The following is a 23,875-nucleotide window of genomic DNA, read 5'->3' as shown; positions in this document are numbered from 1 at the left end:
TCTAAAACATCTGCTCACTGAGATAAAGGCATCCATAGATTGAAAATAAAGTAGTAGGCTGGGTACTGTGTATCTATAACATGAAAGTGTGTGTGTGTGTGTGTGTGTGTGTGAGAGAGAGAGAGAGAGAGAGAGAGAGAGAGAGAGAGAGAGATTGAGAGAGAGAGACTACTCATGGGAAGTAGGGACAGTCAAAAGCAGTATAAGGTGCATGTGTATGGTGGGACATGTGTAACATACAATAAATGGAAAATAAATGGAAAGAAGGGATTATAAAATTTGGAACCCAAAGCCTTAATTAGCATAGCTAAATAAGAGTCAAGGAAAAAAAGTAAGAAAGCTAGAAAAACGACTTATCTTGGAAAATCCACAAATCTGTAAAGAAAACGAGAGAAAGTATCAAAATGCAAAAGTAGAAGTGTAAGCAGAAAACTCGTTTTTAAAAACTCAACTCTATGTATTGATTTGCGGCCTGAAGTAATCAGTTTGGGACAAAATTCTGAAAGGCTTACTGTTGCTGTCCATATTTTCTCAAGTGGAAGTCCATGAGGAGTATTGAGTGGGACCTCAGAAATGGGGATTGTTGAGCATTTTTTAAAAAAGAAAACTAAAGTAAAATAAATACTGTGATTTATTATAAAAGATAATACAACAAGATATCATGACAGAGAAATAAATAAATACCAAAGAAGAAGACAGGCTCCAAAGACATCCTCACACACAGACACTTGAGCATGAAAATGAACGAGAAAGAGCCAGCTTCTCAATGAGCTCAACCCAAACTCAGAACGGCTATTGTATTCTTAGTTCCAAGACCACAAAACCCAAGGGAAAATGCAAGCTTTAAAGAAGCACCATGAAACTCTTAGAAGATAACATGAAATTTCTCTTAGAAATACATTTTAAATTAAAATATAATCTCACCATTCTCCTTTCCCCTTGTTTCCTCTCTGACTCTCCAGTGTCCCCAACTTTCAAGTTGATTGCTTCTTTTTTAATTATATATTATGTTATGTATATTTATTACACACACACACACACACACATATATATATATACACACACACACACATATATATATATATATATATATATATATATAGAGAGAGAGAGAGAGAGAGAGAGATCACAAATATATGAACAAAACTGCTGAGTCTATTTTTGTTGTTTATGTGTATATAGTTTTAAGGTTCACCCTAGACAAAACTACAGGCAACTACTGACTTCTGAGAGAGGAGGAACTAGTGTCTTCCAGGGATGAGGCCCATGTGTGATTTTCCAATATAAAGTTTCACAAAGAAACCTGGATAAATATTCTTTCACTCCTGATGTGAGTAGCGCTGGCCATACGTTACTCATTTGATTGTAACGATTTCACTAATTACATTAAATTAAGGAGAGATTGTCTTCACTAAATAACTTTCTAAGAAAAGTGATAGATATGTACACAGAGCACAGGCTACTTAGCAACACAGAAGTGGTCACAATCATGCCAAAATATTGCTGAAAATGGAAAAAAAATGCCTGGGGAATCAAGTGATCACATAAAACACACTTCAAACACTGACGTCATTTAGAGCCAAACAAATAAGCACCAGCAATGACAAACTGCTATGTTACCCCCACATTGGCAAAAAGGGCATCTAGTGAGATTCTGCCCATGAGTCTAGAGCAATGGAAACTTACATATCCAAAAGGGTACAACTCCTCTTAAAGTTGCCTTTATTAAAGCTAAAGGTTTGTGTGTTTAGGCGTTTGATATGTTTATGACACATCGATTTTATTTATAGTGTACATCAGAACTGTAACACACAGACAAGAGCAAAATGTCCCTAAATGAAATGATAAAATATCCATCAATATCAGGGAATAGCTGAGGGGCACTACGTTTATGGACTATTAGGCAGAACTATAAATGCACCATAACTTTGTTCATTGGCAAAGCTGGTGGTCAGTGATCTACCTGGTGGCGGGGGTGGGGGTGGGGGTGGAGTGGGGGGATGGGGAGATGAGGGGTGTCTACAACTTGAAGGGATTTTGTAATGCTGCTGGTGGTAGTTTCTGATTACTGGTTATAATCTCCTAATCTGGTGTGATTCACTTTAAAACTTTTGTTTTATATTTGCTTTTAGCCATTTTGTGAGCATGATGTATTTAATGATAGAAAGAATATTATTGTATGCCTGAGTTATAAGTCATAACTTGGAAAGAATATTATTGTATGCCTGAGTTATAAGATCATAACTTGGAAAGAATATTATTGTATGCCTGAGTTATAAGATCATAACTTGGGTAGAAACCAAGACAGTGTTCCTAAGAGTACAATTTCTCTTCCTTTAAAGTGTATTTTATAAAACAAAATGAAAGTTTTAAACAGTTCTTTTTTTTGTGGTTTCATTTTCCTGCTTTCTCCCTCAAGCTGATAGGCCCTGTATGCATGCATAATTTTATGGAACTATATAAAACCTAGGAACCAAAAATGAGCAAGACCCATGCTATGTTTGTCTTCTCGCGTCTGGCTTCTAATTTGCTTAGCATCCCCAGTTACATCCATTTCATTCCTCTCTGTGGCTGAAATAAACCCCATGCCTGTGTGTACTGCACCGTCTGCGTTTGTTCCCCAGCTGCTAGACACCTAGGTTGGTTCTACGGCCCCGCTATTGTGAATAGTGTTTCAATAATCGTTACTACACAATTGTCTCCACAATATGTACACTCAATCTTACTAGAGTTTTGGGCTAGGGAAGCTGTCATAACTCAATGGTTTGTACCACTTTGCTCTGCTTTAGACATGGCCAGAATGAACGCTCTGCTTTGGGCGTGGTTTGAATGGTTTTTTAAGGCTTTGTGTGTTGAAATCAATACCTGCCCTAAGAGATGGAAAAGGATTGAAGTGTCATTTAACTATAGTGTTGAGACACGGGAGCTTTAGGGAATGATTAGGGTTTGAGAAATTATTAGGATGAACTCCCCATTATTGAGTCTTCATCGCTTTCAAGGAAGAGGGAAAGAGAATATGCAAACACAAGCGTGTGTGTGTGTGTGCGCACACACACACACACACACACACACACACACACACAAGCTATGTATTTGTTGTCTTTTGTCCTGTGTACCTAGACATGAAGAAGGTCATTACAAGATTTGGCACTTCGGCTTTGCATCTCCAGAACTGTTTTCCAAATGCCAATTAACCTTTGTCAAGTAATTTGTTATATCAAAGAAAATAATACATACTCCATGTTATTCTGAGAGTGAAGTTATTTTACTTTTCAGCTCAAGAGGAGGTTCCATCTGAACAAGTGTCCTTTTTTTGGTGTGAGCTGAGCTAAATGGAAAGGTAGCCTTTATTGTGGTTCCATGAGCTCATGGGTTGCACATTACTTCCTTACATCAGTGAGAGGTCACTGATTCATGCAAACTCCAGATGTGGAGGGTCCTTGTGCTCACAGATAGGCAGCAGAGGAACCCAGGAAGGGTTGTCCTTTCAATGGGAGGGATGTGCAACCCGCTCTTATCCCAGAAGCCCGGAAATGGAAGTGGTTAACAACCTGGTGGCATTTACACCATGTGGCCGAGACCACACAGGATCCACCCCCACCCCCAGACCCTTAATTGTAAGAACATCAATCTATAGAGCCATTTATTATAGAAAGTATCACATGTATTTTATCTATAGAGCCCATCTTTATAGTAGTTGTCACGTACTTTGCAAAGACGTTGGATGTAGTCATGTCTTGAGCTTTATCGTGCACCATGGAACTGACTTATTTACCACCAGGAAAATCTTCACCAAATTGTGCCCAAATTCAATTTCACGAAATTAAATATTGCTAACATAAGCTACTTGGGGTCAGACTCCTGAAGTCTGAATCAACACCAGCTACTTAGCTGTGTTGAATGGAACTTCCTTCTTGCCTCCCCCAGAGATCTGCCCTGCAGAGGACTGGATGGGAGAAGTCTGCTGAAGTATTGAATGGGTTGCTTCTATTAGTCATAAAGACATGCTAACCTGTCTAATGTTTCCTTTAGAAGATGATGTTTAAGTGAGAGAAGCCGTGTTTGCTTCGGGCACGTATTTCTTTGCAGTTTAGAGGTCCTGCTAGCCAGAAGCATGTGGTGCCAGTTTTAGAAGGTTCTTGGGTTAATTCTAATACTTACTTAATTTTAGATGGTGTAAACTTAGTGAGATGTGATTTAGATATATGGCATATTTGTAACTGGTGAAGGCAAAGCTATTGTAGCCTAAGATCCGAAATCTACTGTAGCACAATATATGTGATTTGGGAGAATTTTAGAAGCAGAAAATGAAAACCATATTGAAAATAATTTGCTTCAGGAGAAGGTAACTTCATCCATCCGTCCGTCCGTCCGTCCATCCATCCATCCATCCATCCATCCATCCATCCATCCATCCATCCATCCATCCATCCATCCATCCATCCATCCATCCATTTTTGACTAAAACTAGGGCAAGAGACCCAGTTTGCCTTGATAGAATAACTTCCTTTGTATTTGAAGGGCAGAAGCTGTAATGCTCGTGAGTGGCCACAAGGGGGAGAGAAAAACGCTGTAGGCAGCACAGATAGTACACACTACTTAGGGCCAGCCTATTCACCACAGAAATTAAGGGATTCCCCTTAGCTGTGTTTGTTATTTCATTTTAGCAGAATTTCCCAGCGGGGGGCTGTTTGGTGGTTCACTTAGTGAGACACCATGCCAAGGTTCTGGTTTTCTGTATCACGTTCAGCAAATGGCGTAGAGGTAGGTCTTCTTCACAATTAATTAGTAAGCGTTCCACTAAACTAAGTTACACCGTGATTTCTTTTCTCAAAATGCATCTCTCTCGTTAGGAATGTAGATTTTTCACACACTGGATCTCATACCCTGTAAGGAGGTCGGGGTTCTCTCATCCAGTACAGTAATGGAAGAGTTGGAATACCCTCCTTAAGAAAAACAAAGTTCCGAAACCTAAGACCAACTTTCTCCAAGACACTACAAATCCCTCAATTTTTGGAGGTTTTAAACTAGTTTAGGCCTATAGGACAAGATGCTGGCCATACCCTCAGTCAATGGTTCTCAACTTTTGGGTTGTGACCCCTAGGGAATGGAACAACCCTTTCAGAAGGGTCACCTGAGACCACAGGAAAACACAGGCATTTACGTCACGACTCACAACAGCATCAATGTTACAGTTGTAATTTTACGGTTGGTGGTCACCGTGACACGAGGAACTGAATTAAGTGCAGCGTCAGGGAAGTTGGGAACCACTGACTGAGGTATGTATGTATCCCTTGGATAATTGACCTTTGTTATGCAGGGATCATTTTCTGCTTGGGTCCAGACTCTGTGGTCCAGAAGCTGAGCAGGCTGTGATGCAGGCAGAACCATGGGTCACAGCCAATCTGACAGCAGGTTAGTGCCATCCTGAAAGAAGGTCTGGCATTCAACTTCTGGAGTGGGAAGTGCAGTTGCTCTGTTAATTAGCTTTGTGCCTCTCTCTTCTCCTAGAGGAATGGGGGGCAGTAGCATAACTTCTTATGTGTTTCCTATGGGGGAAAGTGAGCACAAAGCATTTTAAACAGCACATCACTAGATGCTTGGGAGGAAATACACACTGAAATGCGATGTTTTAGGTTGTTTGGTTTCCGTGAAATTATATAAGGGTGGACTATTTTTGTTTAGTTGTTGTTATGACCATCTCCCCTATGTTTGTGTAGTTCGCTGACCTGATCCAGAAATAACCAGTTCCATTCTGAATGACCCTTAACGACCATACACTGCATCTGTCCAAATGGTCTACTAAGGATTGTTCAAGAGAAGTAAAGGTTGAGTTACTGAGGAGGGGACTCTGTGGTCATCCTAAAGGTAGCATCCCGGGTAACGGTCTCCACATGCGTCCAACTTGCATTATTATATAACTGTGGCACACAGCACCTGGAGTTCCTGTCCCTGCAGAAACAAGAAAGCCTTGCTTTGCCTGAATGCAGTTCTTATGTGCAGACAATTTAGTTTTAATCACTTTGTGTAGCCTTGCATGATTTGGTTTTCCGCAGTGAGGCCCCTTGTTTTGGATGCTAATTTCCCATGGTCTGCCTTTGCTGGTTCGGTAATAGAGGCGCAGTCATCCTGGGGCTACTCCTGGACTAGGAATAAAGGGAAATAGCTTTCTTCCTTGCTGCTTTTGCTTCATTCTCTCCTTCCACATGTACCCTCAATAACAATGTTTAGGTTTCCTTAGGCTATTCTTCTTAAAGGACAATAGATTCTTTTATGTATAATTTTAAATTTATTTCTAATTGAAAGTAACTTTGTTCCCATACAACATATTCTGGTTATGGTTGCTCCTCTCCCAATTTCTCCAAGATCCTCCCCATCTCCCTGTCCACCCATCCAGATCCTTTCTTGCTTTGTCCCCTTGGAAAACAAATAGGCATCTAATGAAAGAAAGAAGAAAGAAAAGAAAGAGAGAGAAAGAAAGGACTCAAAACCAAAAAGAAAAAAAATAATAAAAGAAGATAAAAACAAGCTATCCAACCCAAATAAGAGAAAACAACCAAATAAGAAAACCAAGAGCCAAAGAAAAAGCACAAGAAACACAAATAGATGCAAAGACCCAAGGACTGACATGAACATAAATCCCCTAAAAACACAAAATCAGAAACCATTCTATATGAGCAAAGACCTGTGGGGGAGGAGGGAGGGCCCAGGCAAAGCATTCTGAGACAAGACAAACGAACAAACCTCTGAAAGTATCCTTGAGTTCATTTTGTGTTGGGTAGCTACTCCTGGCCATGGGGCCTGACCTAAAAGGTGGTCCATGCCTCCAGTGAGACCCAACTGAAGAAAGTCACTTTTTCTTTGTGAACGGCTGAGCCCAGGCCTGTGCAGGCCCTATGCCACATTCTCTATGAGCTCGTGTATGCATTGATCCTGCTGTGTTTGGAACAACTTCTCTCCTTGGTGGTCTCTGTCTTCTCTCTTTGCTGACTCTTACATTCTTTCCTCCTCCTCTTCCTCAGGGTACTCTGAGCAGTGAGGGGGTGGGAACTGATGGAGACATCCCACTTAGGACTGAGTGTTGCATGGTTTCTCACTCTCCTTACCTTGTCCAGATGTGGGCCTCTGTGTTTATTTTTTTTTTATAACTAAGTCCATTTAAATGAAAACAAACATTTATAGACAATATTTGGGAATTTGGGCATGGTTCTTTCCAAACTACTTCCTGCTGGTAAGGGGCGCTCTCTGTGTTTATTTCTATCGTAGGAAGAAACTTCTTCCATGATGGCTGGGCAAGGCACTGTTCCATGATTATATCAGAATGTCATTAGGAGTCATTTTGTTGCTATGTTCCTTTAGCAAAATAATTGTATTTGATTTGCCCCTAGGTCCCTGGCCTGTCCAATCTCTGGTTCTTGGACGCTTAAGCAGTATCAGGTGTGGGTTCAGTGGACCTTAATTAAACCCAATAAGATATTGGTTGATTAGTCTCACAAGATTTGTGTCAAATCTTTCAGGCAGCTCACCATTGCAGACTGAAGAACTTGTATCTGGGTTGGGTTTACTCTTGTCCTTTGGTAGTTTTCAAAGAAACTTCCAGTGTACATTAGTCAGTAGATATGAAGGCTCTTTGTGAGCACCAGCTCAACTTCTCCATATCCAATGAGTTGTGTGGGTGTTGTCTTCAGCAACAGCGCCTTACCAACTGTTTGTGGTATAAGCCTTGGCATGAGCTTAGACTGTCTGGAGATTTCCAAGGAGCCCCTTTGGCCAACGATGAGATTACATGTAACTCGTTCCTGGCACTGGAAGCTTCATTTTGTGATGTCCATTTGGGGATCTGTTTCCCCTTTTGTTGGGCAATTCAGCTTAGATCACCTTCACAAATGCGCATATTTTAGGTAGCTTGTACTGTATTGCCTTCCCACACAACCCCTCAGACAGCCTTCGGTTTTAGCTCCCTCCCTCCCTGCCTTCCCTTCCCCATTTGATCTCCTGTCCCAGCCTCCTCCTTCCATCACATTTCCTTTTCCTAAGCTGATGCAGCCCTCCCCTAGGTCCTTACTCTGACCCAACTTCTATGCTTGGGTGGGCTATAGACTGCTTACTGAAGACGTATACATGAATGCATACCACATTTGTCCTTTTGTGCCCGGGTTATCTCACTCAGGGCTACCACTCTGGTTTCCACAGTGGTTGCACAAGTTCGCACTCCCACCAAGAGTGGATGGGTGTGCCCCTCGCTTCCCATCCCACCAGCATGAGCTGTCATTCGCTTTATTGGATCGTGGCCATCCTGGCTGGTGTAAGATGAAATCTCAAGCAGTTTTGGTTTTCTTTCATTTCTGTGGTGACTAAAATTTTGAGTATATTTTCTAGGTGCATCTCAGCCATTTGTGCTTCCCCTCTTGATAATTCTGTTTTTATACATGGACACCGTTTTAAAATTGGGTTGTTTGTTTTCTTGATTTCCAATTTCCGAGTTCTTTATATATTAGTTATCAGCCCTTGTGATAGCTATTCTTGGCTGTCAATCTCTCAGCGTGTGGAATTAACAAAAACCCAAATGACTGGACACACCTGTGAAGATTTTTTTTTTAAATAAATCAATTGAGATGGGAAGACCCATGTGTAATCTAGATCTTTAAATTGGAAAGATAAACTTCCAATCCAGATCTTTTGAGGTAGGAAACATTCCCCTTTAATCTGGACCACACCTTCTCCTGGCAGCTTACATACAGGACATGGAAGAGGGAAGCCCTCCCTAGCAAGTCCATCTCCCGACTTGTGGCTGCATTGGTCCATGACGGTGGAGGAAGCAGAAGGGGAAACAGGGATAGGATAGCTGTGGGTTTGACTGAGACAGCCCTTTGGGAGACAGACTTCAGTGAACCCGCTCAACTTTATCCCAGAGTATAAGGAAGACATGTCCGGAGAGACTGGGGATAAATTCAAATTTGCATTAAGTGGCATGCTCCTATCACAAGGCTTCCTATGTGGCAGTAGGGTCCTGTAAACAGAGTTGCTAGCAAAGCCTTTCAGCAGGAATCTGCGTCAGGGTTCCAGCTAAAGATGAATCATGCATTTGGCTTAGAGAAAGCTCTCAGATAATGGCAGTCCTCCAGGCCCAGGGATATTCTCCAGATAAAGTCAGGTAGAGGGAGAAAGTTTCGCTGGGGAGGGAGGGAGTTTCTATGTTGTCAAGAAGCCAAAACATCTACCATCCAGCAAGGCCTTCCAACACTCACTGGCATTGGAGCTTCTTTGGGATTCCAGAATACATTGAAGACCAGCTGAGGCATTACTTCTTGTGGACTGAGCAAGTACCAGATTCCAGAATCTCATGTCCACAGGCACCCATTGATAGATTAGCTGGAACAGTGCCTGTAGGGTCATTCTAACAAATCCCCTTTCTATATATACAAGTTCATTCTCTAAGTTCTGTTACTCTAGGGAGCACTGATCAAACCAGCCCTGTCTCAGATGTGTAAAAAACCTTTTCCCCTTCTGTACCTGATGCTTTGAAAGGACAGTGAAGTCAAGCGGTGTTCAGACATTTGTTGGAAACCATTAAAAAAAAAAAAATAGAGGCCCCGTTGAAAGACTTCTTAAATGGAACTAGTCCAGTCGCTCCCCTGGGCTGGCAGTATGTAGGCTCCTCTTTGTTGGATGCAGTGCATCATTTTAAGTGATTGTGGAGGGGCTGCACCGCCTCAGAGTGAGCTCTTTACTCCTCGGGGTGAAGGGTTTCCTTTCCCTATCTGTCTACAATATGCTAACATTATACAACTTTGTTGTGAAACTTCTAAACCAAAACATAAATGAATAACCATCCCTCCACCGACTCTTGGTCTAGCTGCAATGATTAAGTCTTTGGGCAAGCAAATGAAACTTTTCTCCCCAGTACCAAAGGTGATATCTGCTTCCCAGTCTATGCAGGAAAAGTCTGTGACTAGCACTTCAACAGCCTGACCTAGACCAACCTCCATTACTTGAACTGAGCTGAGGTTAGAAGGTACGAGTCAGACGTGCCCAGCGTGGATCCTGCACCCACTTCTGCTACAAGGAAATCAACCCACTCCAAACCAACCTGCCTTTTTTGTATTGCAGACAACTGATAGAGGTGTGACCCTCCAAGTAGGAAGGTAGCTCATGAGAGAGACCCACACCAGTAAATCCCATGCCCCATACAAGAGGCGACCCAACCAACGTGTTTGGTTTAAGAGAAACCACAAGGACAAATTCCCATTGAGAAAAGCCGGGTTGCGTCTAGCTTACTGTTCGTTTTTATTGTTTGAGAATTCCATACATGCATGTAATGAAGGTGCTTTGATGGAAACCACTCCCATTTCCTTCCGGCTCCTCTTCTACCTCCAAACATCTGCTCCCTCCCACATTCGTGTGCTCATTGTTTGAATGCTGCCTGTAAGCGAGTGGATGCAAGTCATAGGTAGTCTCTGGGGGCCACAGCTCTGAAGGGAGCTGACTCCCCACTCAGCAGCCATAGATTGCCAAACTCTCTTCAGCAGGAGTGGGGTGGGGGGTGGGATTTCATGACCCCACCCAACCCCTGCGCTTATACTCGGACTTACTATTCTTGGATATGTTTATCCTAATTATGTTTCTAAACTTAGAACAAAAAAACTGTGGGCAGAATTTTTTTTTTTTATGCATCCAAGAGTAATCTGTAGATGTTGCATCCACAGACAACAAAAAACCATGAACATTAAAACAAGAGGCAAAGCCACCATCTGTCTACAGGAATGAGAAGAAACCACCACAGGGTTTGAGGTCCTACATGGAGAATCTTATACAAGCTTAGGTTTTAGTTTTGTCTCCTAGGTAACCTGCTAATTCCAGAATTATCCTTCTACTCACCCCTTCCTCCCATCACAATGAAAGATTCCACCGGGTTGGGAAATGAAATGCCTTGGTTCAATGCCTTCCCAAGGCTGGGTCCCCCTAAGGCAGACGAGAGTCTGTGCTGAGGCAAAGAGAATATCGGATGCCAAAACCATTTAGAGATTCAATATGATATTTAGTCAAAATGCTATAATGAGGAGGAAGAAAGAAATTAGAAGTCATTAAACTTTCAGCTCTCTTCTGGGCACATTTTTGTGAAAATCATAAATCTGTTGAGGACAAGCTCTACAGTTTATCATTGTTATAGACATCTGCCAAAACCTGGTATTTCCTCTTCCTGGGTTCTGACTGCAGAGGTTGTTTAAGATCCATGTCTCTTTCTCCTGTATGATGAGGTGAGGTTAACTGGATCTGCCTTGGAAGTCTGCTGGAATGTTATCCACGCAACTCAGAAAATGCTGTATAGAGTTCCCGGGACAATGGACGGATTGTTCCATCCATGTCAGGAGAGCTTGGTGTTCTTTCATACAGGGAGTATTTCCTTAATTCCTTGCATGTGCAAAGCAAAGCACCTGCCAAACACCCAGGGGACATTAACGTCTAAGGAAATGGTCCCTGAGTTGAGGATGTGCTGATGGGATGAGGAACATTTTCTAGGGTCATTATTACAAAGGACTCTGGGCTGTAAAGGGAGCTTGGAATGATATCGAAAACAACCCCAAAAATACATCTTAAAGACAAAATGGTTGAGAAAGATAAGGCAGTGAGTGTCTCAAGCTAGAACACAATGGTGAAGTTGACAATATGATCCTTCCTCACCACGCCCCCGCCCGGCCCCGCCCCACCCCACCCCTGATCCACATCCCTTACTCCTCCACACTCATGTATTCATATACCCTTTCAGAGGGTGATCCTGCCTCTTCCTCCTGGACAGGCCAGCCCCAGGCTTCAAAGAAAGGGACCAGGTTCTTCTGTACGGTTTCAGAGAACAGCTTCATCCACTTGTTCATCTTGATCTCATTGTCTTGGGGGATGCTACAAAGAGTTTGGTATTCAGCAAAGAGGTGCATGAATGGCTCCCACCCAAAGGCCTCCTGGAGCTGGAAAGAGAAAGAATCGGAAGAATACGGGTGTTGAGTTTGCCAACATGAATGCTGCCTATGGCCATGGTCATTAGGCATTATCTCGATATCGGGGATGAGTTCCCATCTGCGTCAAACCCATCGTTTCTCCCACCTCTAGTCCTGTGTCTCCATACAAATGCTACTTTACTGGATCACAGCAGCTCCTAGCAATCAAACTCTGCCCCTCAATCTAGCAACGATGCCCTCTAGAGCTCTACGTGCAGAGTCACTCAATAAAAGACAGTTACTATTATTAGCTTTATTTTTTTTTAATATGTTACCCAGATCATAAGAGCTCTCCCTAGCCTGACTGAGTAGAGTTGCCCAGTGACTGAGACCATATCTCATTCACTCTTCAAAATCAGCGAAGGAAAAAAAAATAGAGCGTGGCAGTGTAAAATGTCAGGAACTCCTGTTAACCCCCGATTCTAAGTTCGAGATTTGTCATTTTGTGTGCTTTTGAACAAGTCAGTTAAATTCTTAACTTATGGTGTGTGAACCTCTATGATAGTGAGCTATATAAACCTTCTGCACAGAGTTGCAGGAGCTTTGATGACCGGCCATGAAAGATGGAAACATGTTTTTTTTTTTTTTTTTTTGTTTTGTTTTTTTTTCTTTTCCCTTTTGGGAGGCGAAAGAAATAGATGCTTTTCCACAGGAAACGGACTAGTTTTATGACTTTATTGCTCTCCTATTGGTTGGTCATTATTTATTCAAACAATGCTTCTGCTTCTAGTGAGGTAGTCAACACCTGGGAACCTTGTTAGTAGATATGTTTTTTACAATACCTACTTGTAATGAAGTTGTCAAACAGACATGTCCTTGTCTTGTAAGAGACTGGTAATTGTCACTCATTCCATAAAGGTGAGAGATAAAAAGCATAACCAAACAATGGCTATTCTGCTGGGGAAACCCACAGAAACAGCTGACCTGAGCAAGTGGGAGCCCAGTCTGAGCTGGAGAACCTGGATAAGACGGAACTAAGCCCATAGACATGAGTGTCAGTTGGGGGGATTGGGCAGTCTATGGGGCCTCTGGCAGTGGAACCAGTATTTATCCCTAGTGCATGAACCAAGTTTCTGCCTTAAGAAATTGCATCTTGTAAGACGTCAATGATTGACCTCTTGTATGTAAACATCTTCCACTCCCATCATGGTCCATGCTGTTATGTCCTTACCCCAATCCTTTGCATTTTAATTACAAAATTACACAATACAATTCTTGAGCACTACAAGGAAGGTAAAATAATAATAAGATAGAGTTTGCTCACTAGGAGCACTCCCCTGGAGCACTCACCAGCTGAGATCTGCACATCAGTGACAATTCTCTCAGGCCTCTGGAAAGGGAAGGGCTGGGCTGCCAGCCTGGCTATGGCCTGGATCATCTCATCCCAGAGCTGGAGCAGAGGCTCTGGGTCCTCCAGAGCTTTGAGGCTTTCAGTTTGTACTGTCAGGATGATGTTGTCTGTAGCCAGCTCTCCCCAGGGGCCCATCCTGGGCTCTTCCACTCCTCCAGGGTTGTCTTACCTGGAAATGCATAGCATTTGTCTTTGAACATAGAGACAGACAGACAGACAGCATACACAGAGAAAGACAGACAGGCAGACACATACACACACACACACACATACACTGAAACAGACAGACAGACAGAGACAGACAGACACACACACACACAGAGACAGACACATACATACACATACACAGAGAAAGACAGACAGGCAGACACATACATACACACAGAGAGAGAGAGAAACAGACAGACAGATGACAGACAGACAGACACATACACATACACAGAGAAAGACAGACAGGCAGATACATATACACACAGAGGCAGGCAGGCAGGCAGGCAGGCAGACAGACAGACAGACAGACAGACAGACAGACAGACAGGAGTGGAATTCCAGAAGGAAAGCACAGAAACAGTGACCAGCTACAACAGGCCGTGGTGATGGAGAAATTGCTAGGCCCCTCTCCGTTGTACCCAGAGTCTCCGTAGACACAGGGTGACCCTACCTCCCGCCCCGTCCCCTCTGTGGCTTCTTGTTATTTCTCCTTCTTCCATAGCAACCCCAGAGTCACCAAGGCACAGCAGCTCAGTCTCCCCTCAATGCCTAGTCTACTCACCGAGCAGGCACTGCCTTCCTGATGGTAACAGAGATGGGGCCAAGCTGACAGCCCCTGGGCACAATGATGTACAGGAGGCCACCCCAGAGGCAGGAGACTGACCACTGGGTTCTGTCCATACAACACTGGTAAGTTACCACAGGTGCTCGGCACAGCTTCCTGGCCTTGCTTAGGTCATCTGTGTGACATCCAATCTGCACCTGGACAGATGATTGTACCACATGAAGGGAGTCAAAACACCCAAAGAAGCATGTAGGGTTTTGTTAGAGGCATATGGATGGTGGAGGTTATATGTGGAACCCTAATTTCCCTTTTCTATGATGGATGCACACAGTCTATGGAACCGGAGCACTCAGGCTCTTACATCAAACTTAAACAGCAGGGTGGGTCTCATGTTTGCTCTGAGGCAGGGCATCCCACCTATCCATTGTGAGCACACACAAGAAGTCGGTCCAGGTGCTGCAGAGTCTGGCCAGGAGGCAGAGAACTCACCTGCTCCCCTCTGCCTGCCCAGCTCACTCTTGCAAGCTCTGTGGGGTTAGTTACCCTTTTGCTTTTGTCCGATCGAAGCAGACACAGCTGGTATCTCAGAGCGCTGGCATAAGAGCCCCTCACTGCGGTAGGAAATGATGCTCAGAACTGAGAGGGCAGAAGAATTTCAGTTCTGTCACTACGCAGGTAATGGGATTAAGCGCAAGGGCACCCTTCAGGTGTCATGGTGAAGGGGTCAAGCTCGGGGTCTCTGCTGTCAGGAAAACTGGTTCCTCTAAGTAGGTAAAACTGTCCCACATGGAGATCAGGCTTAGGAGCGAGCTTGGGTCTTAGTAGCTTGGACTTTGTGCTGCTACATTTAGCAGAGGGGTAGAGTAACCAACAATAGGCTCCTCTGAATAAACGCAGTAGAGGAGGTAGAAAGGACTCTGTGGTGGGGGGAGTCTTGGCCACGGTTGGGCAGGTGTTGGCTCCAGGTGTCTAGCCTTACCTTCAGGCCAGCAGCGGCTTCAGAGAGAGAGACCTCTGCACTTTGTCCTTCCAGAAGGTCAAGCCCGGTGCTCACCCAGGCATCACTGTTGCCTGATGGGCATCACTGTTGCCTGACGGGCATCACTGTTGCCTGACGAGTCAAGAGAGAAGGCTGAGTTCCACGTTCCTCCACAGCCTGACTCTACCTGGAGCCTCCCACAGATGCAACCTTTCTTCCACGGATTCCAAGTCATCCACCAGGCCACCCACACGTCCCGTGCCCTTTCCTCCTTGGCCTTGATCGAGCACAAAACCCCAGCTCCTGTCGGCTTGGAAGTCTCCGGAAAAGCATGGAGCTACCCATTCCGAGGACCAGAACCTTCCAGGTCCTGCAAAGTCTTCCAAACCCACCTTCTCCCAGGCCAAGGATACTCTGCCCACTCTCTGTACCGGAGTTGGTTCCATTGATCTCCACAGTGATGGGATGCTCCGAGGGGCGGAGATTGGAGGAGCAGATCTGAGAGCCAAGGTCCTGGGCTAGCTGGGAGCAATCAGTCCCAGAATGTTCCGGGTGGGTGGCCAGGTGGAGCACTGCTGCCTCACAGGAGCTGCTGGAAACTGGATTTTTCTTGCTCACAGCCGGGAGGCCTGCCTGTCGCAGCATCTTCCTCAGTAGCCGGTGCAAGGACATATAAGCAGGGACTCCCCATGCAGGAATCTGCAGGAACCCTGCAGTATCTACTCCCAACCTTACCAAATCCTTCTTTTCCAAGTTCCCACCTCTGTGGTCCATCATAGCCTGAAACTTAGCGAGAGCCCTTCGAAAGTGTTAGTTTCTGATCTCTGTAGGAAGGACAGGGAAACAGCCTGGGCTGAGGCTCCGGGGCAGGGTGCTGAGGCCAAAGGTGTTGAGGATGGCATTCCCAGGGAAACCAGCCAAAGCAGAGCTGCCTGTGTTCTGGGAAGCCCACCACCAGGACTGGCCACCAATGAGCAACCCCCCACCCTCAGCAACAAACTCCTGTATCTTCTTGGCATCTTGGTCACTGTAAGCCCCACAGCAGTAGACACACTGGTCAAACGCGAGTCCAGGCGGCAATTCAAGCCACAATCCAACAATAGGGAATGCAGACTCTAGAGGCTTCTGTTCACCCCAATACAGCCTCTCTGGTCTCTGGCCAACCAACATACAGCATTAAATAAAAAGGACTCCATCTTAGGAGCACAGAGCAGGGCCTCATGGGCAGCCAATACCACACGGCCACGGCCACAGCGGGCAGCTGCTAGGAAGCAGCCGAGGGAGGTATCGCGGCCCAGAGGGAAGGCCAGGGACCCAACAGCTGTGAGGGGACACCGCCAGTCTTGATGTCCAACTTAGAGATGCCATCCAGAAGCTGCTCCTGGTCATGCCCGAGCTCCTCCCAACACCTGGGAAGAAGATGAAAGAGATGGAGGAACTGTAGTCAGCTAACGAGCCGTTCACTCTAGCCAGCAAGTAGAGAAAGATGACATTGTTCACACCAATCTTCATCTCTCACTAATAGTATCTGAGGATTTAACAGCGTGTGTCTTATCAACATAATTCATTCTTTTTTTTCATGGACTCACAGTTAATCGCATATCACTGTTCATGTTTGCTCTTTCTCAGCAACACACAGAACACCAGTGCGTCTCATAATTGAGGTTATCATAGATTTGAAGAGAGAGGAGGTGATCTTATTCATATATATTAAAATTCACATTCTCCAAATGAACCCTTACAACAATTCTGGACATTAGTCAGCCAAGTGAATATCCTGGCTCAAATTTTGGGTGTCTCAAACATCATCAAAGCATATAAACAAAGCTGGGAAACCCAGCATATTGGATAGAGACAGCACCCACCCTATACCTCCCCTGGAATAAGTCTTCATTTATAAGATCAGGTGTAAAACTTGAGACACATCACACACACAGCGCTCTTCCAGGTTTGCTCAGAAATAGGAACATGTTACAAGTCATTTTTATTTTTACTTCTACTTGATTTATATAGCTATATATCTTTTAGAAATTCTTACTTAGGGCAAGAGATATGGTTCAGAGGGTAAAGGCACTTGTCACCAAGCCTGATGGCCTGAGTTCAATCCCTGGAAGGAGAGAACCAACTCCTCTGACCATGGCATGTGAACCCACACACATACATACTCAAGAAATTTAAACATCCTTACCTAAATCTTATACGAGAGTTTAGTTGTGTGTGTGTGTGTGTGTGTGTGTGTGTGAGTGTGTGTCTGTTTTACTGAGAAGTGATCAACATTAATAATATTTTTTAAAGGAGATTTTGTATTTCAACAATTAAAACACACATTTTCTAGCTATATTAAGTGTCAAACAAAAGGAGATGGATTAAATAAATCATATCAACACTATATAGTAAACCAGTAATTAGATAGTATTGGGAAAGGCTTAATGGAATGTAAAAAAATAGACCTCTAGGAGACTAAGTCAAATTTTAAAAATGCTAAAATCCTAAAACTAGACACTGGAACAGGATCTACCCCCATTAGTGAAAATGTCTTCTGGGATTATCCTATTAGAGTTACCGGACGTTCAAATCATTTTGATATAATGTTATCACTTCCACTTTAAAAACAACAAGCTTTTTAAATAAGAGTCAAATACTTTTAGAAGTAAAATTAGCTCATTTAAGCGGTAAAACACTACGGTGCCCTGTCCATCTTGTGCCGTGTTCCCCCTCAAATCCATATCCACGCAGAACAAAGCAAACATCATGTCTCAGCTTTCAGTTTCATCATCTCATTTTCAAAGAAGCTCAGCGAACGTCGCATGGGTTCAGTTTCGTTTCTTTCCCCTTTTAGGGGATCAAGCTTTGTTCTGAGTCGTCCTGACACTGAGTTACAAGAACCCCTAACAACACAGGCCGCCCTCAATGTCCCTCCGCCTTCTTCTGACAGCTGCCAGTGGAAAGCTTTCAGTGTGCGGAGAGGCCATTCCAGAAATCAGCTACCTCAAGGTTTGGATTCCGTGCTTGCGTACAGCTCCTATGGTCCAGGGAGTGGGTCACTCGGTACTTTGACAAGCCAAAGTTGGATCACTGTACTTTGGCACAGTAACTAGATAATCATTGGAAAGCTACTTTCCTTCTCACAGCCACAGTTTCACATCTATTTCCGGAAGTTTAAAGGGATCACCAATGCACTAGCTAACACAGTGTCTGATAGCTGGTAGCATGCCAGTGATTGTTTAACACATATAAATACACTAAGAAGACCTGATCGCACACACTTTTAATCCCAGCACTCGGGAGGCAGAGGCAGGCGGATCTCTGTGAGTTCCAGGCCAGCCTGGTCTACAGAGCAAATTCCAGGACAGGCTCCAAAGCCACAGAGAAACCCTATTTTGAAAAACCAAAAGAAAAAAAAAAATAGATTATATGATATGTACACGTGGAACCACAATAGAACATGCAGGGCATGTTTGGCATTCTGTTATGTAACCCTGCCCAGCTTGATAACCCAGGATATTATCGAGGAAAATGGACAGTGTGTAACACTGCTCTCTGAAGGAGAGTACCGATACATATGCACACGTCTGCCCACGCATATGAAGAAATAATGCAGCACTGATGGATTTAAACAGGGAGGGGAGAAAGGACTCGCATGTGGGCAGAGAATATATGTTTAAAACTTGATATATATATATATATATATATATATATATATATATATAGAGAGAGAGAGAGAGAGAGAGAGCGCTACAGAACTATTTGGTACAATTCTGAAAAGTTAAATAGCAAAAGCCAATAAACAAGTGTCTGGACATTTCTAGGTACCCAGTGGTATAAACACATAAAGGGGAACTGTTCTAAAGGGCACCAAAGGACACTGATCTAACTTAATATGTACCTAGGAAAATATGCTACGAGGGTGAAATGCATGGAAATAATCATTGCTACCGTTTGCTGCTAAGAAATATTTGCTGCTATTTTCCTATTTTCTTCCCCGGTCCCACAGTTCTCGATTCTTTTCCCCCAGTGGGAGCATTTTTTAAGGGACTTCCCACACGCTATTGTCGGTCTGAGTCAATCTCTTGGTAAACCCAACCTGCAAAGGGGAAATCGCTATCTCTCTATCTCTCTCCTTAAGAAACCAGCCTACCACTAGACTGATAGCTGGGAAGCCAACAGAGGTCTGACTCGGACTCCCCTGAATATGGGTCTCAGCCAGAAGGTCTGAGCAGTCTAAGAGACCTCAGACAGTGGAGCCAGGATGTATCCCTGGTGCACAAAAGGACTTTGCAAACATATCCCCCATGGAGGGATAACTGCCTTATTCTAGAGATAGGAGAGAAGCCCTAGTCCCTACTTCACAGGACCTGTCAGATCTACATGACCCCAACTGGATGGCATTCCCCTACATATTGTATTGTGGTGGGGGGTTGGGAGGGGAGGGTGTTTAGAGTGCATGGGAGAGGGTAGAGAGGGCAAAAGGGAGGGAAGGAGGGAGGGAGGGCTTGGGGGGAGGGAGGGAGGGAGGGAGAGGGAACTGGGATCGACATGTAAAATAATAATAAAATAAAAAAAAAAAAAAAAAAAAAAAAAACGCTTTGACTCCAAAATTTAAGTTGAAGAACAAGTTACTGGGGAAAAGTATTTCTATTTTTGTTTCCACAGAAAATGAAAAGATGTGGATTCCTTCCAGACTAATGTGGTTTGATCACACCAGACCGCCTGAAACAGAGTACAAGCTGATCCTACATTCCAAACAGCTGGACAAAACAGCCCTACAGACTACAGCTAGGATATCTGAATCTTCTTCGAATCCCCCAAGACAGCGCCCCTTACCAGCAGGAAGTAGTTTGGAAAGAACGACGCCCAAATTCCCAAATATTGTGTATAAATGTTTGTTTTCATTTAATTGGACTTTGTTATATAAAATTAAATAAAAAATACTCTATATGCAAAAAAAAAAAAAAAAAAAAGAAACCAGCCTACAAAGTGAACGTGCCAATGCTAGCAAATACTCCTTGGAATTCCTGTCAGTCAGCAGTTCCACAATCATTTTGTTGTTTGGTAGTATTGCCATTTGAATTTTGCAACTGCTGGGTGTATATTAAGGTAAAGCAAGTGGTTTGCTATATTAGTAGTGTCTTACAAAATGGGAAAAAAAAAAAAAAAGAACGTCCTTCAAAAAAAGAGACTACAGATATTAAAATCCCCGTTGTTCTCAATTCAAATGAGGAGCGTCAGTTTGAACTCTGATATATTTATTGATCCTAAAACAGGGAGGTCTTTCTTAGTTTTGATCACTTGGAAGGCCTACAGACAACAATCTTAGTACCAACAAACGCATCCCACAAAAGGAACAGAATCCCTTGACAAACCGTTGACACCAGCTCTGAGACAAGAAATGCACATGAGCGACCCAAAAGCTCACGCAGCAAACTGTCAGGGAGCCCTGTGATGGTTGTGGAAAGGACCGATGACATCTCTGTGGCTATGTTCTCAAGATAATTTGAGATGCAGCCGTAGATTAAAGGAAAGCTCCTTACTCCCAAACCAGGGCCATAGAAAACAGGCTCAAAAGACGCCGGCTGTCCATGGAACTTGAGAGCCTGGAGCTAGGAAGCGACAAAAACAGACAGTCTGGTTTATCACGTATGTGCTTATATCTGATGCGGGCCTGCTGAAGCCAGACCCTCCCTATTTTCCAGCACAGAAGCTGCCTCTCAGCCCCTGCACAGTGCTTTCTCCTGGGCCTTCCCGTACTGAGTCGCAGGGTTTGGGGAGCCAACCTCTCAGAATAGACGCTCTTACCACGTGAGGTCGGCGTGCATCTGTTCTGCCATTTCCCTCCGCTGACTACAGTTTCTAGCGGTAGATGGGCAAGACTGACCACGAGTTGACCATTCTCAGTGTTGGGCTGTAACTGCCCAGGAGAACACTGTATTGCTCTCTACTTTTGTGTATACTTGAAGTTCCACAGGAAATGAAACTTAAAAGAACAAATCTAGGAAACTTCAGAGACGGAAAGTATAGGAGGGAAACAGACTTCCTTAGTTGCAAGGGAGAATTGGTTGAGGCAAGTGAGAGACCTATGCTTCTGAAGTCTCATGTCCGGAGGCATTGAAAGGGCCAGGTCGATGCTCTGGGGTGCATGGTCTCCGATGAGGGGAGACTGTAACTTAGAAGCAGCCATGGAAATACATGCTCATGGCCTTGCTCCGGTAAAACCGTATGTACAAAAACAGGGGGCTGGCCCTCAGGATTGAGCTTGCCGATTGGCTGTAGAGTCAACGCTTAGAGCAAATCAGATTCACCTCTGTGTGCCTGGTTAACAACCCCATCCCCATTCCCTCCCTGTAGGGAACAGTCTCATGCACCATCCAGGGGCTGAGGGCCCTGGGCACTGCTATCTGCTCACTCAACACTAACATTCCCTTTCTCCCCTGGGGCAGGACTTTAGAGATGCCCATTAAAGCATATCCTCAGACCCTCTGGTGGTTAAATTTGACCACCGGATTAAGTTTTGCTCACTAAAACATCAATGGAGATCCATTTAATGGTCAGGACTGCAAGAAAATAGATTATTTTCTAAGGAAAACCAACCCACCAAACAAACAAACAAACAAAACAACCAAAAAACATGACAGACCCAGCTAGTGTGTCTACTCCAGCAACAATTGCCTGGGGGTAATTCTAGAGCCTGGACCAGTGCTGGCTGTTTTGTAACAAAGGTAAAAGTAATAAAATGACGACAGAGAGGGAAGCATGTAGCATGGAGAAACCGTCTTAATCCTGGACTGGCTACCTGGGCTTCATGTTTCATAGGAACTACAAAATCATAAATTGTTAATCCACTACGGTAAATTCTTCACAGATGGAAAAAGCACAATTGGTCATTAATACCTCAACCCTCCCCCCCAAAAAAATCTAAAATTAAGCTCTAGATCCACTCTAGTCTCAGTAAATGACATCATCTTTGATCACTACGATCAAAAATATCAATTCCTCTTTTCCATTTCTTGCTCCGCATCCAATCCACTGGCCCTGACCGCTGGATCCTATTTCGGGAGCAAAACCGCAGCCATAGATCTTTGCAGCGGTCCACACTGCATTCATTATCCTAGACAGGGCATCAGCAGCTCCCCATGGTCTGTTTCAGTGTTCACCAGCCATAGGGTCCCTCTTGTCCATCTCTTGCCTGTTTACACTTATTGCCATTGTCTATACTCCGCCATCTTGTATGTTGTGTTTACCGGGCTCCCGTACCCTAACCCTGGGGAGTTCAGCTCAGGGCAGACAGAGGCTATTTATCCAGTGAAGCAAGAGGGAAGGAGGTCCTGAGGTTGGTGGTTTCTTTGGGTTTTATCTTGATTAAACACCATGTCTTCTCCAGGACCTCAGCTAGCACCCGTCTGACCGCTCATCTGGGATCTTACTCCTGCCTGGCTGATTGATCATGTCTATAGTCCAGCGTCTATAAGGTGAACAGCACGCCTGGTGGGCCTCAGCAATGCCACCATTTCCTTCAGTCTGTCCTGCTATTTGGGCTGAGGTCCAGTCCTACGTGGGTTTCTAATATTCTCTCACCTGAACTATGGGCTTTGCATGCTAAATTTCTTGTGCTTGAAGTGTTACAGAATTCCAACCAAACTGGACTGATATGCCTTCCCTAGGGAGGTGAAACAGGCTTTACTCTCCTCGCTGTTAAAATCCCTTCTTGTGGCTCCTATCAGCATCTGATGGAATTCCTACCTGTCGGTTTGCTTATTTTTCCACTGATATGTGAGCTTCAGGGCAGCGCACAGCACAACGTCTGTTTTGATTTCTGCTTCGTTCCCAGTGTCCAGCCTAGGGCTGGACCCAGCTGCAGATGTTCATATAGACATACCACTGCTTTCTGACTCATTTAGGACACTGATAAGCACTCTGTGTTTCAGGCACAAAGTCAAAGAGGGCAAACTTTTGTCTTAAGTGGATAGACAATTGCCTTTCCATAGAAGGGAGTGCCTGGAAGGACCAGCCTTTCTTATGCATTTTGGCGATCGCGCTTTTGATTTGCAGCAGTTAAAAAAGCTGCATGAAAACAATCACTCACATTGAAATGGACACACACTGAAGAAGGGACATCAGCACTATTTAAAAAGAGTTAGAAGTGTAAGGGGTTGTAGTGGCACTCACCTGATATGGACTGGGATCTTGGGTACCTTCTTAGAGATCTTGAACCTATTTACATCCCCACAGACATCTGTGAAGTACACTCCGGCCACGCTTGTCACCTGGTTCCCAGGGAAACTGGACAGCACCCTGCCACTGCCATGTTGACTGGCCCAGTACCAGGCCTGGCCGCCAATGAGCAAGCCCCCACCACGCTTCACAAACTGGACCAGCTTCTCAGTCACGGTGTCACTGTAGGCATCAGTGCAGTAAACACCCAGAGTCTCTCCAGGTTCAGGCTGAACCAGTGCCTGTAGATCAGAGCCACTAGAGATGCCAAGGAGGGATGCACTACAATGTGAGCCCCTGGGGAGGGGCGGAGCCACCTCACTGCATTGAGAAGAAATAGGGCCAAGCCAGCATGCAGCAGGTAGCCCTCGTGGGACATGACCACCAGGCGGCCCTGGCCATAGGAAGAGACAGCAATGAGCACCTGTCCCTTGTCATTCACCATCACTGGGAAGGCGGCCTCCCCAGTGAGAAGGAGTTCACAAGGGATGGATTCTTTGGGAAGATCCCAGCTGGTTACTCCATTCATGAGGGCCTCAAAGGCGGCGTCGGGAGTTGTTGCCATGGTC

General features: G+C 44.4%; 1 protein-coding gene across 1 annotated transcript; it reads right to left on the bottom strand.

Annotated features, from left to right (window-relative positions):
• Window positions 1–11,729: 11,729 nt before the first annotated feature.
• On the bottom strand, window positions 11,730–23,871 carry LOC127214296 (TRPM8 channel-associated factor 2-like). Its single transcript, XM_051174692.1, is given in 10 exon segments — window positions 11,730–12,021; window positions 13,220–13,484; window positions 13,487–13,508; window positions 14,122–14,316; window positions 15,099–15,190; window positions 15,530–16,150; window positions 16,153–16,416; window positions 16,419–16,507; window positions 23,262–23,568; window positions 23,571–23,871. Coding segments are annotated over 10 exon segments (2,448 nt in total).
• Between the last annotated feature and the right edge of the window lie 4 nt (window positions 23,872–23,875).

The sequence above is a fragment of the Phodopus roborovskii genome, unplaced genomic scaffold, assembly GCF_943737965.1.
Source record: "Phodopus roborovskii unplaced genomic scaffold, PHOROB, whole genome shotgun sequence".
Taxonomy (NCBI): domain Eukaryota; kingdom Metazoa; phylum Chordata; class Mammalia; order Rodentia; family Cricetidae; genus Phodopus; species Phodopus roborovskii.
The sequence above is the reverse complement of the archived record's forward strand: the minus strand, read 5'-3'. Positions and strand labels throughout refer to the sequence as shown.